This window comes from Coenobita brevimanus, chromosome 60 (assembly GCF_032717465.1).
Source record: "Coenobita brevimanus isolate Jiangsu-jjx chromosome 60, ASM3271746v2, whole genome shotgun sequence".
Lineage (NCBI taxonomy): Eukaryota > Metazoa > Arthropoda > Malacostraca > Decapoda > Coenobitidae > Coenobita > Coenobita brevimanus.
The window spans coordinates 41,806,709-41,822,003 of NC_137013.1; the positions used below are offsets into that span (position 1 = coordinate 41,806,709).

General features: G+C 42.8%; 1 protein-coding gene across 1 annotated transcript in view; it reads right to left on the bottom strand.

The window, feature by feature from the left end:
- Positions 1-364: 364 nt before the first annotated feature.
- LOC145403402 (bicaudal D-related protein homolog) overlaps positions 365-15,295 on the bottom strand; it is a 105,158-nt gene continuing 90,227 nt past the window's right edge. The window contains exons 2-12 of the mRNA XM_080275183.1: positions 12,727-12,830; positions 10,434-10,545; positions 10,042-10,158; positions 8,746-8,892; positions 8,227-8,374; positions 7,123-7,250; positions 3,065-3,196; positions 2,333-2,521; positions 1,616-1,750; positions 1,300-1,452; positions 365-605 (exon numbers count right to left, since the gene is read on the bottom strand). Coding sequence (XP_080131309.1) covers positions 411-605; positions 1,300-1,452; positions 1,616-1,750; positions 2,333-2,521; positions 3,065-3,196; positions 7,123-7,250; positions 8,227-8,374; positions 8,746-8,892; positions 10,042-10,158; positions 10,434-10,545; positions 12,727-12,830 — 1,560 coding nt within the window. The 3' untranslated portion in view covers positions 365-410. The remainder of the gene's footprint in view (positions 606-1,299; positions 1,453-1,615; positions 1,751-2,332; positions 2,522-3,064; positions 3,197-7,122; positions 7,251-8,226; positions 8,375-8,745; positions 8,893-10,041; positions 10,159-10,433; positions 10,546-12,726; positions 12,831-15,295) is intronic.

Genomic DNA, 15,295 nt, shown 5'->3' on the forward strand with positions numbered 1-15,295 from the left:
AACATAAAAGTGGTTGTTAATGAACTGGATGAAGAAATAAACCGCTAAGGGGACGGTGTTAGGGAGATTTCCGAAACAACGAGAATATGGGTCCTTATTTCATCCTTGCTACTTCTAGAGGAGCTTATTTGGCTTAGGTGAACTTTGTTGAATGTGGGGATGGTTAGTTACGGCTTCTGCTAACCCCTTCGCTGCAAAAATCTCCACAAGGCTGAATAAATGACAGTTTCGTTCACTTTAGGGGAGACTTTTGAACTATGGGAAGGTTACATAGAGCACTGATAAACACCCTTTACTACAAAATGTCTCCACGTAAGATAAGCAGTATCCGTCCAGAGGCAGCAAGAGATGAACACATAGAGTACTTCGCCCGATTCAGGGGGTTGATTTCGCTGGCCGTCTCCCCCAGGTTACCGCTTGAGGGTGGTGAGGATGGCGAAGAGACGGTTGTTCTTGCGGGGCGATACCTTCCCACCACATGAGGAATCCGAGTCACTGTTGTTGTTGTTGGCAGAGGCGTGGTGATGGTGGCGCGCAGAGGTACCCATCTCAAGCTTGCTCAGTTTTCGGCGCATCTGCTCGTCAAGGAGTTGCTGCATGTCCACCTACGGAAAGACAGAAGGAGTGAGAGAATCCATCAATCTATCCATAATTCAGTCCTTTATTGCCTCATCAAGAGCACAGGACTCTGGGGCGAGGATTTCTGTCACTTAAATAATCTAGGCTAAAGTTAGTAAAATTGATTGACGTTATTCCCAAGGGCTCCCATGTCCACAGCCTACCAGATGCATACTAAAACAGCCTGAGGTTTGGATTTAAAAAGAACTGAATCTCCGTTACTTCTCTCTCGTCACCCTCTATCACTTTTTAGCTACTCACGTGAACAATTGTAACCTGAAACTGGAATGATAAACTTTTCTAATCTAATCTAAGAATGACGCCATATTTCCTCTTAACGAATTCCCGTGGTAGAGTTGGTATGGTACAACTGACGTCTTCTATGGACTGGAAGCTAAACCAAGTACCAAAGCCAGCTAATAACTTCCTACCATTTGCTGGAAACTGGAAGAAATTTGAGATGTATAAGAAGTTTGTAACAAGGTAAGAGTTTCAGCTTGAATTTTGACTCTCATGTACTGTCACTAAAGAAAGACCACTAAATGACTAACTGTGGCTAATATTCTCTGGCTTAGAATGATAAATGAGTGGCTAACTGATAAAATCTTGACTAACTAGGATCCTTCTCGTAAGTCAGAAAAAAATAGTTGAATCTCCTCTACAAGCTCGTCGCCAACCCACCTGCCACTGCTCGAGCTGCTGTGACAACTCAACCTTCTGCTGTATCGCCTCCATCAGCTGTGAGTTCACCTGCATCACGTCTATCCTCGTACGGGCCAGTTCAATCTCACAGGCATTCTTGCGAGCCACGGCGTTGTCCCTCATATCCCACGCCTGCACGAAAGGAAAAGATGTCAATTTTTCAGAAGTATTGTGTTAAACTGAATCCCACATGAGAGAGTGCAGTCAGAGGCGATATACAACACACACACACACACACACAGACACACACACACACACACACACACTATCACCATCAGCTATCATCAATACTCACCTTCTTTATGAGCTCGTCCTTGGCCAGGTGTGTGTTCTCAAGGTCGTGCTTGAGGTTGTCTCGCTGCTCCTCCACGGCCTTCAACTGCGCCGCTCCGAGGGTCACCTGATGCCCTAGCTCGGCAGCCTCGTCCGTCTGTGGTAGGGAGGGAAGAGTTATTGGTGATCGTCAGAAAATACGTGTGAGTCATTGATATCATTTTTGACATTAAATCTGGACAGTGGGTATTATCGCCAAAATGGTGTCATAAGAGGAAGATCGGTGGGCTTTAGGAAACAGGAAAATACACAGAATCTGATACATAATTAAAAAAAAAAATGTAAATAAACTGTTTTGCTTATTAATGATGTACAGTGCAATGTTTTTGATATCGACAATTTTCAGTCAGATATGTGCCTCTTGGTAACGATCCTTAAAATAAGTTTTTGTTGATGTTCTGCAGAGTACATGTTTGTTAGTAATTAGGTAAACTAATGACCTTTTTTAAAATCAGAAGCTTGCAAACAGTTTTTTCCTGAGAAAATATAAACACGATGGCTTAAATCAAGCTCTGTTCATTTCGACATGTCTGGACAGCATTGTTTCGTAAAGACTGGAGGTCATAGGCAGAGAGAAATACAGATTTGATACGTATGGGCTGTGACCTCCAATTCACAGAGTTATCAACAGGCAGACAAATGCATAGACGCACAGACCAACAGACACTCCTTCACTCACTTTCGCCTTCAGCTTATCCTTCACGTCATTCAGCTCGATATTCAGCTTATCCACAGCCTCCAGGGCGCGGTGGGCCTCCTGCTCCAGCTGTTCCCTGCCGCCATTGCGTCCGGCGCCCCTCTCCTCTCGCCGCAGCAGGTCCCTAGCCAAACCCCTGACCTCACGCACAGCACCGCTCAGTGTGCCAGGCTGCAAGAGCAAGATGATAATGATGATGATGATGATGATGATAATAATAATAATAATAATAATGATGAGCGTGAATTAGAAAATAGCCGATAGACATGCTTACTGACTGCTGGAGAGGGACACTTTGATATGGTGCCAGGAAATAACCAGACAACTCTGCTACCTGATTATACAAACGTCCCTCACCTTTCTACCTATCCTCCCAAACGAGGATGGTGGACTGCAGTCGGAAAATTCAGCCAGCAGTCCACTGGGTTCACATTTGAGATGAACCTGCAACTACTACCATTACTACCACGACACACACACACCATCATTGTACAAAGTCATGTCCCCATTTCAGATCTAGGGGCAGAGAGACTGGGGGAATTACTTTTTAGCTGAAACTGATTTGTGGGTATGGACGGGGGTGAAGAAAGATTATCAGATTTTTTAATTAGACTGTACGAAGGTTGGCAGACGATAATTTTTTTTGCTGTTAGATAGAGAGACAAATGAGTGAAGCGGAATGACCCCCTCTGGAAAAATACTCCTCTTCCCCACCTTCAATTTATCTGTCGTGAGTTCGTCTGAAGAGTTGGTGGACAGGGAAGTGAGTGAATTCCTCCGCCGGTGCCTCATCTGATCACACAACACACGCAGCTGGCACACCGAGTCCACCACCTCCTGACGCAGCTGCGGGAGGAGGCGTGGTGGTGATATGGTGGGGAAAGGTGGAGGGATGAGGGGAAAGGTGGAGGGATGAGGGGAAAGGTGGATGGGTGATGGTGAAAGGTGGATGGGTGATGGTGAAAGGTGGATGGGTGATGGTGAAAGGTGGATGGGTGATGGTGAAAGGTGGAGGGGTGATGGTGAAAGGTGGAGGGATGATGGTGAAAGGTGGAGGGGTGATGGTGAAAGGTGGATGGGTGATGGTGAAAGGTGGAGGGGTGATGGTGAAAGGTGGAGGGGTGATGGTGAAAGGTGGATGGGTGATGGTGAAAGGTGGAGGGGTGATGGTGAAAGGTGGAGGGGTGATGGTGAAAGGTGGATGGGTGATGGTGAAAGGTGGAGGGATGAGGGGAAAGGTGGATGGGTGATGGAAACGTGTGGAGGAAAGTGGAGAGGTCGTGAGGGATAATGGTGATGGAGGGAAATGAAGAAGGTGGAGGAGTGGAGACGGATGGATGAAAATAAAGAAGAAGAAGGAGATGAGAAGGGTGAAGGCCAGTGAATAAGAGTATTGATGAGGATGGTGATGGGTGGAATAGTGATGACGGAGAGTAGTTAAGGGTGAAAGGGTGATGAAGGTGATGGTGAAGGGTGATGGGAGTGATGTGGTGATGACGATGGTGGTGATGGAGTGATTAGGGTGGTGGTGATGGCTGTGGAGAAGGGTGGTAAAGGGAGGGTTGGTGAGGGGTGGAGAGATGCTGAAGATGGCTAGTGAGGGAAACTAAGTTGGTGATGGGGAAATATTTTGTGAATCATGATTAGAGAGAGAGAGAGAGAGAGAGAGAGAGAGAGAGGAGTATATACACTTAACCATAAACATAACTTTTACCCATGACAATAATTGTAATGTACAGTTGTGGACAAAAATTACAATCCACTTTGGAGTTAAGAAAGTATGAATCTCTTACATAATTCTGAGAGAGAGAGAGAGAGAGAGAGAGAGAGAGAGAGAGAGAGAGATCAAGTCACTGAGTTAAGAATCATTGTCTCTTTAAGGATCGAAAGGAAGTATACCAGTTATTTATGTCCGCAACTGTACAAGAAAACTAATTCAAGTAGATGCAGTTCCTAGTTTCATTACACTCTACAACAACAACATCAACAACAACAACAAGAATAATAATAATAATAATAATAGTAATAGTAATAATAATAATAATAATAATGATAATAATAATACTTACAGATCCATACACTTCCTCTACCCACACACCAAGGCAAATGCTGTTTTAAATTCGGCTTTAAATTGGAGGAACAAAAAAAAAAAACAAAAAAAAACAAAATCGCAAAAATAATGATCCTGTAAATTATAAGACATGCTGCTACACACACACACACACACACACACACATACACACATCAGCTACATAGATACATAGATACAGACTACAAAATAAGGCTATATAAACTACAGTGCTGGTATCGTACAGGAAACGTGCAAATAATCTATTGAAAAAAATAAAAATGAAACACATGAAGGTGAAAGAGGAGAAGAAGATGGTGGCTGAATGTTTTTGAATAGGATTAGAATAGGATTAGGATATTAGGATTAGAATAGGATTAAGAAGGGATTAGGATAGGGTTAGAATAGGATTAGGATAGGATTGGAATCGGATTAGGATATGATAAGGATAGGATTAGGATAGGATTAGTGTAGGATTTGAAATGGATAACATTAGTATAGAGTTAGAATAGGATTAGGATAGGATCAGACTAGGACAGGATTAGAAATGGATAGGATTAGGATAGGGTTAGAATAGAATTAGGGTGGGATTAGGATAGGATAGGATTAGAAATGGATAGGATTAGGATAGGGTTAGAATAGGATTAGGATGGGATTAGACTAGGACAGGATTAGTACAGGAGTAGATTAGGATAGGATTAGTAGGATAGTTTAGGCTGGGATTCTGTATTTTCACTACTTTCATATTCAGCATTACTATCCATCCAAGAAGACTATCTAGGCTACACTACTGTAACTACTACTAGCCAACTATCCACACAAGCAGACTATTGGACTAGGCTATACTACTATAATAACTACTAGCAGACTATCCACCCAAGCAGACTAGTAGCCGAGGAGTACACTAGCCTACGTTACTATCAGACTACTAGCCAACTATCCATCCAAGCAGACTACTGGTGAGGGTACTACTAGGTGGGTAGGTGGGTGGCAGTGGTAGTGGGTGGTGATGGTGCATGTCACTTACAGTGGGTGGTGTGGCCTTGAAAGAAAAAAAAGAAAATAAAGCTAGATCACAGAATTATTAGATTAGGATAAATATAAAGCAAGTTCACAAAATAATTAGATATGATGAAAATATAAAGTTAGCCCTAATTACACATGAAGGAAATATAAAAGATAGTTTAAATTACGCCTTAGGGAAATTTTGAAAGATAGTTGGAATTGGACACGGGGAAAATTTATATACAAAATAATAAAGGTGAAAATTAGGCTGTACACATTAGTATCATCAATAAATAAATAGATAAATAAATAAATAAAGGAACTAGATGCAGGAACATTAAGGCAGTTATGAAGCTTCGACAAATTCTACGGGAGTTAAGCACCCCATTTCCCTAAAATCTTTAGTGAGTGGCTGATGAACAGGTAAGATACCAGAGCTGTTCCCGCATCTAATAATTGAAGAGATTGAGGACAGTATTCTCATGGGCTTAGTAAATCCTTGGCACCTCACTCTTGGCGATTTATTTAGCATGTGACACAAAATATACAGTGCTGCACTCTACTTTGACATCTTATTAACGCCATAGTCTGCATAATTAACTACCAAGAGAAGAATAATACTCAAAGGAAGAGGTGCTAAGAAGCCTCCTAAGCCCATGAGAAGATGAACCTAAAACCTTAACTAGTAAAATGGTAAAGAATATTATAAATAAAGATAAACAGAAATAATACTGCTCCCGTGTCAAAATAAATCGCTGACACAAAACTGATCCCTAAAGAGCTGTGAGTATTTTATTTTTTTTTTAAAGGAAGAAGGAACCAAAGACCAGAAGCCCGCAAGATTGTCCCCCCCCAAAAAAAAAAAAAAAAAGATAACAGGGAGGAAAAAAAAACAAATACAAATTAAAAGAGAGAGAGAGAGAGAGAGAGAGAGAGAGAGAAAGAGAGAGAGAGAGAGAAAGAAAGATAACAGAGAGCCAATTCCAAGATCATCCCCTTTCAAGATACATTGCGCTAGATACCTGCCATGGCGCAAACTATTGGGAACTAAATGCTGTCACTAAATTTAAAGCTAGATCTAATTATTCATGCTTATTTTCCTTAGCATAAAGTGTGAGGGATGAGGAAGAATGTAAAACGGATGAGTATGAGGTATTAGGCAGGCAGGAGGAAGAGTTATAAAGTATGAGGGATAAGGGAGAAAATGAGGAAGTGATGAGTGAAGGAGTATAAGATGTAGGAGGTGAAGAAACGAGGCTAATATACAGTATAAATGAAACCCCAAAAGAATTATGTATAATGAGAAAAGGTGGGAGATGGAGAGAGATAATGAGAGATAGTGAAGGTGAGAAATTAAGAGAGAAGGTGAGAGATGAAGGAGTGATGAGAGGGGGGTTGGGACAGGTGAGAAAAATCGAGGTGTGAGAGGCAAGAAGAAAAAGATGAAGTAGAAGATGTTATTAGAAATAAACCAAGGCTCGAAGACGTGTATATTTATTCTTGAGAGATGGAGAGGAGGGATGAGATGAGATGTGTGAAGTGAGAAAGCGATGTGTGTGAAAATGAAAGGGCTATAGTAAGTGAGACAGGAGAGAGGTAAGGGTAAAGTAAGTGGGGAAGTGTGAGAGGTAAAGCTGAAGAAAATGAGATGGCATGAGAGGTAAAACTGACGTAAATGACGTAAATTATGCTCTAAAACCCCCCACAAACTCACAGTATTTAAGGTGTCAGCATCAGAGGTGGGGTACAGAACAGGGTCATCACACTCGATCTCGTCCAGCTCAAGTAGGTCCTCTGGCAGGCTGGGGTGCGAGTGTGGACGTGACGCTGTGGAGAGAGAGAGAGAGAGATGAGAATTTAGGGAGTTGGGGAGGAAGTTCGGGGAAGTTGGGGAGTTGTAAAGGGAGTTTGGGGGAGTTGGGGGGGATGGGGAGTTGAAGAAGCGGGTAATTAGGGAGTCATAGAGGGAGTTTGGAAGTTTTAAAGGAGTTAGGGAGTAGAGAAGAAAGTTGAAGGAGTGAGAGAAATGCCACAGGGAAATTTAATCAGGTATTAAATGTCTAACCTTTTAAATAATCCCTAAAATTTAAAAAGACACCAGAACTTTAAACGGACCCCCAGAACCTTAAAAGGACCCCCTAGAACTTTAAAAGGACCCCAAGAACTTTAAAAGGACCCCCAAAACTTTAAAGGGACCCCGAGAACTTTAAAAGGACCCCCAGAACTTTAAAAGGACCCCCAGAACTTTAAAAGGACCCCCAGAACTTTAAAAGGACCCCCAGAACTTTAAAAGGACCCCTAGAACTTTAAAAGGACCCCCTAGAACTTTTAAAGGGACCCCGAGAACTTTAAAGGGACCCCCAGAACTTTAAAAGGACCCCCTAGGACTCTAAAAGGACCCCCTAGAACTTTAAAAGGGTCCTTACATTTTAAAAATGTTACCTAGAACTTTATAATTCCTTCCTAAAGTCTTAAAACAGATTCCAGGAAATGTTGGAAAATTAATAGCTGGTTTTAGGATTTGGTTTAACTTCCAGTCTACAGAAAATACATGACGTCCTTTCTATGTATGTATGTATGAATGTATGTATGTAGGCATGTATATATGTATGTATGTATGAATGTATGTATGTATGTCTCACCTTTATGGTCACTTACATGCGTTCATGAGTGAGGACGAGGATGAGTACACAGATGCACACACACTCAATTTATCTATCTGTCTATCCATCCGCCTATCTATCTGCCTTCTATCTATCCGTCTATCCAGCTATGTATCTATCTAGCTATCTGTCTATCTCACCTTCATGGTCACTCATATCAATCTCGTTCATGAGTGAGGTGTGTCCCATGGAGGGCGAGGAGGAGTTTCGCGAGATGGCCTCCAGTCGGTCACTCAGGGAGAGGTTGGTGTGGCGGAGATCGTCTAAATCCCGCTGACTCATACGTAGCTGTAGGCAGAATACATCATCACTATCAGAAGCAATATCTGTCTATTTACTTGTCTGTCTGTCTATCTATCTATTTATCTGTCTGTCTGTGTATCTACCTCTTTATCTATCTAATTATATGTCTCTGAATTCTTCCCAAAAGCTCTAAAATCACCCCTAAAAGCTCTATAATCACTCCCAAAGCTCTATAATAACTCCCAAAGCTCTATAATCACTCCCAAAGCCCTAAAATCACCCCCAAAAGCTCTAAATCACCCCCAAAAGCTCTATAATCACTCCCAAAGCTCTAAAATCACCCCCAAAAGCTCTAAAATCACCCCCAAAAGCTCTAAAATCACTCCCAAAGCTCTAAAATCACTCCCAAAGCTCACCAACGCCTCCTGCTCCCTGGACTGCTTTTCCAGCATCATGATTCGGTCGGAGCTCTCGTCCAGGGTGGAGCTTAGGCCTTCACGCTCACTCACGAGGCTGTCAATCCGCCGCTCCAGCTCCAGCTTCTTCTCTGATAGCAGGTTGATCTGGTGGGGAGGGAATGGGGGAGGGGTTAGGTGAGGCTGGGGGTGTTTGAGAGAGAGAGAGAGAGAGAGAGAGTAGACTTGAGGTAGTTGGTTGAATAAATAGGTAGATAGATAGATAAATAGATAGATAGGTTTTGGTGGAGATAAAATAAAGGGTAAAGTTTTCATAGATAGACTGATGGACAGATAGACAGATAGAAAGATAGATAGAAAGATAGATAGACAATTACAGTAGATAGCAACTTTAAAATAATAAGAATGACACATATATTCAGTTTTCCGTAACATCAAACAAATAACAAATTAAATCAGACCAAGCACATGTTTACTGTATCATTTTCTCTTTTCGTAATTTTTTAAACCAATAATTTAATGAGAAAAAAAATAACAGCAAGGATTTTTGAAGATTTATTGATGCCTGAATGGAATAAACAAACAGTATAATTCTTAACTCTGACCAAACTTAAGGACATTTCAATAACACAAAGATCGTAAAAATGAGCAGACGATTCTTGGCAGGGTGTACTCCCCCCTGTCTCATCTCCCACTCCTAACCTTTTCACATTTGTAGCTAGATTTTTTTTATTTTATGATGTCACCTGCTCTGATCACTGACCTTGACCTCTTGTGACGTCATGGGTAGGGTATACGGTGACGTCACTTCCTGCCTCACCTTCCCTGTCTTCCCTGCCTCTCCCTTCCACCCTCTGCCTCCTCCTACCTCTCTCTACCTCACCTCTACCTCTCTCTGCCTCGCCCCTGCCCCTCACTACCTCTCTCTACCTCACCCCTACCCCACTCTATCTCTCTCCGCCTCACCCCTACCCCTCTCTACCTCTCACTACCTCACCCCTACCCCTCTAAACCTCTCTCAACCTCACCCATACCCCTCTCTACCTCTCTCTACCTCACCCATACCCCTCTCTACCTCTCTCAACCTCACCCCTACCCCACTTTACATTTTTGCCTCACCCCTACCCCTCTCTACTTCACTCTTACCCCTCTCTACCCCTCCCTACCTCACCCCTACCCCTCTCCACCTCTCTCTACCTCCCCTCCACCTCTCTCTACCTCACCCCTACCCCTCTCCACCTCTCTCTACCTCCCCTCCACCTCTCCCTACCTCCCTGTACCTCCGCCCTGCCTCACCTCATCTCGCAGCACCTCCAGCGTGGATACTTGCTCGCTCATGTTGGACTTCCGGAGGTTGAACTGGTCCCGTAGCAGCTGAAGTTGTTGCTCCAGTTGCAGCTCATGTTTGGAGGACTGGTCATGGGGGAGAGGGTTGTGGTTAGAATGGGAAGAAATGGATTGCGAGGACTTAAGATACGCGTGGATATAGTGCGTACATAACACATACATTAACACACACACACACACACACACACACACACACACACACACACACACACACACACACACACACACAACTGGAACGAATAAAAATAAATCTTTCGTCTAGTTACCTGACCCATACACACACACACACACAAGACCAACACCATCACCCAAGTAGCGCCAAGACCCACCGTCCTACCCACCTCTTTGAGCTGTGTGGTGAGGCGCTGGTTCTGTTCAGTAAGCTGGTCAATAAGCTGGCTCTTGTCTCTCTCCGTCTGCCGCAGTGTCTCCTTCTGCTCCTCGGCTTCGCTTCTGTACACATAGGAAAGCTTATGAGTAGGTACACACACACACACACACACACACACACACACACACACACACACACACACACAGAAAGAGAGAGAGAAAGAGAGAAACATTAGTCTCGGTGAAACAAAAAAAAAAAAAATCGCTCCACAAGAGTACTGGATTTTTAGGACCCTCTCTGTGTATATATGTTTGTCTGCCTGTATGTATGTAAGTATATATGTATGTATGTATGTATGTACAGTATATTTTAGCGGGCGGCATGTAGACGCCTGGCCTGAGTTGAGTACATTGTAATTACAGGACAGTGACCATTCCAAAGACCGCTACCCTCGAGTCTTATTCCACACTGCACCCCCACTCCCCCTCACCGAAGCACTACTCACTCGCAAGAATTAACGAAAATATTGAAATTCATGTTTATGCTGAGGATCTAAACATTTTGGCATAATTCTCATAAAGTTTAGCATAGTTTCTTGTACTGTTTATTATTTTGGTAGCGTTTTTTGTAAGCTGTAAGGAAAAATTATACAAGCGTTTAATTTACAACACTGCAATACCCCTGCACCCCTGACCACCATTTTGATCACCTGTCTGCAACACCAGGCAACAATCAAGGTAACTATGATGGAAAGACCTCACAACAACACAAAAGATTATGGGAAAATTCACGGGACTCAGGTTTGGAAAGAACTATAATTATCGATTAGTAGTAGTAGTAGTAGTAGTAGAAAAAATAATAATAATAGTACGGTAGTAGTAGTAGTAAAAGTAGAATTAGATAAAAGTAGCAGTAACTATTACTCTTATAAATAAACAAGAAACACACTTCAAGCTCAAAATACTGCTAAATACAGCTTTCACCGCATATATCGTACTAATTCTAAATACGAATACTTTGACTAACAGAACAAAAACTAATGGGAAAAAATATATATATACTGTGTACAACACAGACCCCGAAAATGGCAACCGAAAAATATTATTTCAGATTTTCAAAACAACAGGCATTCACAACTCGCTAAAAAAAAAAGGAAATGATAGTAATAATAATAATTCTTTATAACTTTCTACAGAAGCTACAAGAAATACAAGCAACTACAAAATAACTATAAAAATAAATCAAAATAAACCTACTTTGCTTTCAATTCAGCCCTGGAAAAGCGGAAGGCGATGAAAAGGAAAGAAAAAAGAAAATTTGCAGTTTGTTTACGTAAGAAGAGCGGGCGCCATATTGCAACGCCCACCCCGCTGCGTGTGGCAAAAACAGAAGAAACTCGAAATTTTATGCTTCAGAAATAAAATATGCAGCATAAGGGGATCACAATGTATATTAAAAAACTACAAAAAAAATAAAATCAATCTCATAGAAGCTTATGTGTGCAAAAAAGCGTGAAAATTATGTGACAGAAGTAATGTGACTGCGAGACTTGGCAACTGAACGGTGCAAAACCTTGTGTATAACTGAAGCCAACTATTAAATGTGCTTATAAGTAAATAAATCAATAAGTAAATATAGAAATTGAATTAAATAAGTAAATGAATAAAGCTCCTGACTTTTAAACAATCTATTTATTCTTTGTTTTGCTTATTTTATTTTATTTTCTTACTTTTTAAATCTATTTTTGAATGGCAGCCGGAAAGGAAAATGGAGGACTCACTTCCCCTCACCTGACTTCATATGAACTAATTTCACTTGATTTCACTCTTTCCCCGACTCAACTGACCCGCCTTCACCTGTCTTGACTTTCCCCCGACTCAACTGACCCGACTTCACCTGTCTTGACTTTCCCCCGGCTCAACCTGACTTCACGACTTCACTCTTTCCTCATTTCATGCATATCGTGACTTCGTACATCACTTCTCACTTGACATCACTCCTTACTTGACTCCACCTGACCTCCCTTGACCTCACATGACCTCCCTGGACTTTACTTGACTTCACTTGACTTTACTTGACCTCCTTTGACCTTAGTTGATCTCCCTTGACCTCACTTAACCTCTCTTGACCTTACATGACCTCCTTTGACCTCACTTAACCTCCCTTGACATCATTTAACCTCCATTGACCTAACATGACCTCCCTTGGCCTTACATGACCTCCCTTGACCTCACATGACCTCCCTTGACTTCACATGACCTCCCTTGACTTCATTTGACTTCACCTGACTTCACTTGACTCACTTTGCATTCTGGAGGTCGATGGCCAGCTCCTGCACCTTGATGTCATACTCGCTCTCAGTCGCCGTCAGCTTCCTCCTCAGGCCGTGCTTCTCCTGCTCCAGCACCTGGCAGGAAAAAGTAAGAAAAAGGTCAGATTCGGGATTGGCATTAGAGAAAAAAAGAAATGAAAAACACAGCACCTAAGAATGATATGTACTCGAATGTTTGTGTCTATCTATCTATCTATCTATCTATCTACCTATCTATCTATCTATCTATGAAATGGTGAATAGGGAAATTCTTTTGGCTAATGAAGTGAATCAAGTGAGAGCAACTTGGCCAGAGGGATCCTAATATTGAAGACCACAAGCTCCGCAAGATCCTTATAGGGGAGACCACAAACAAATCCCACAAGATCCTTATAGGGAAGAACCCAAACAAACGCTGCCACATAAGGATCACGTCAACATGAGAGAGAGAGAGAGAGAGAGAGAGAGGACTGATATGCACTCCCAGGCTCCTATGACTCACTTCTCAGGTAAATAAAATCGTCAGGTGTCAAGTGGAATGAAGTTGCTAGAGTTGGCGCGACAGTCAGAGGGTTAACTGTTGTTCCTGTTGCCTTTCTGTTAAGCCATCTGTCACCTTCATTTCGCCCTGGTAACCACACACACACACACACACACACACACACACACACACACACACATTGAACCGGTCCCCACCACATTGTTTGTTTCAGGATAGCGGTAGTGGTGATGTGGTGGTGGTGGTAGTGGTGGTGGTTGTGGTGATGTGGTGATTGTAGTAATGGTTGTGGTGGCAATGGTGGTGGTAGTAGTAGTAGTAGCAGTAGTAGTGGTGTTGTAGTGGTGATACTAGTGATGAGTCAGAAAAATAGTGATGCATGAGATAAATAATAATGAGACACATTAATAATCAGAATAGGAATATAAATAAAGAAAGAAATAAGTAAATAAAGGATAAAAACTGATAAAAATAAAGAACCGGTACAGGGAGTGATCTGTGTCCTCTTGTGGCTTTCCCTTTCCTTCCTTCCTTCCTCCTTTCCTTCCTTCCTTCCTTCTTTCCTTCCTTCTTTCCTTCCTCCTTCATCCTTTTGTTTCTCTTCTTTCTTCGTTTCCTTCCTTCTTTTTTTCCTCTTCCGTCTTTCCTTCCTTCTTTCATCATTATTATTCTCTTCTTCCTTCCTTTTTCCTTCTGTCCTCCAGATTCCCTGTCTTTCTTCTTCCTTTCATTCCTCCTTCTCTCCATCCTTCCCTTTCTGCCTTCTCTCCTTCCCTCCATCCTTTAACCTTCCTTCCTCTCTTCTTTCCTTCATCATTTCTTTCTTTTATCCTCAATCCTTCCTTCTTTCCTTCATCAACTCTTCCCTGATGCACAATTTTCTCCTTTCCTTCTTCTCTCTTTCTTCCTTCACTCTACCTCCTTCTCTTCTCTCACCATCTTTCCTCTCCTCTCCCACGGTCCCTCCCATTTGTTCTTTCCTTCTCCTCCTCCCACACTCCTGTTTTTCCTAACACACACACACACACACACACACACACACACACACACACACACACACACACACACACACACACACACACACACACACACACACACCTCCCTTTCCATACTCTCTCCAGCACCTGTTGTCAGCATTCCTCCTACACTCCTTCATTTCGCCCCTCCCTCCTTCCCTCCTTCCTTCACTCCTTCGCCCCTCCCTGTAACTCCCTCCTTTCGCTATCTACTACTGTCTCCTTCTTCCCTTCCTTCTTTCCCTTTCACCTCCTCTCTCTCTCTCTCTCTCTCTCTCTCTCCTGCCAGCGATATAATCTTGGTCATGTCTGTGTCTTCAGATTGGAATCAGATTAAGCCTTGAGACACTGGGTGAAAAAAATGGGGAGAGAGAGAGAGAGAGAGAGAGAGAGAGAGAGAGAGAGAGAGAGAGAGAGAGAACTGTAAACAAGCCAAAAAAAATAATAGTCACAAGGAAAACAAAGGGATAACGGGTAAGGGAGAGAAACAAAGGCACAGAAAGAGAGAGAGAGAGAGAGAGAGAGAGATGTTTTTCTTTCATATCTTTCCCTTTCCTTTTATCTCAAATTCTCATCCCTCTTACTTGCACCTCTCTCTCTACCTCCCTTTCTCTCCATTCCCCCCATCCGTTCACCTCACATTCTTGCCACTCTCTCCACTTCTCCTCTCTCTGCTCCCTTCTTCCCTCCCTCCCTCCCTCCTTGCAGTTCTCTCCATTCCCTCTCTCCCATCACCTCACAAGGCCCACATTCCCTCCACTCCTTCCTTCCTTCCACCCACCTTCCTTTCTCACCACTCCCTCCTTGTCTCCAACTCCCCCTCTCTGCATTCCCTCCCTCCCTTCACCTTCCCTTCTCTCTCCACTCCCTCCCTCCCTTCACCTTCCCTTCTCTCTCCACTCCCTCCCTCTCTCCAGTCCTCCCAGGTACCGTTGTTTAAGCGCCCTGCCCAAGAGGTGACGTCAGCAAAGCAAAGATTAAATCCGGTTTCTGTAAAAGAGAACAAAGGGCAAAAACAGACAGAAGCCACAAGAATCACGGTGACA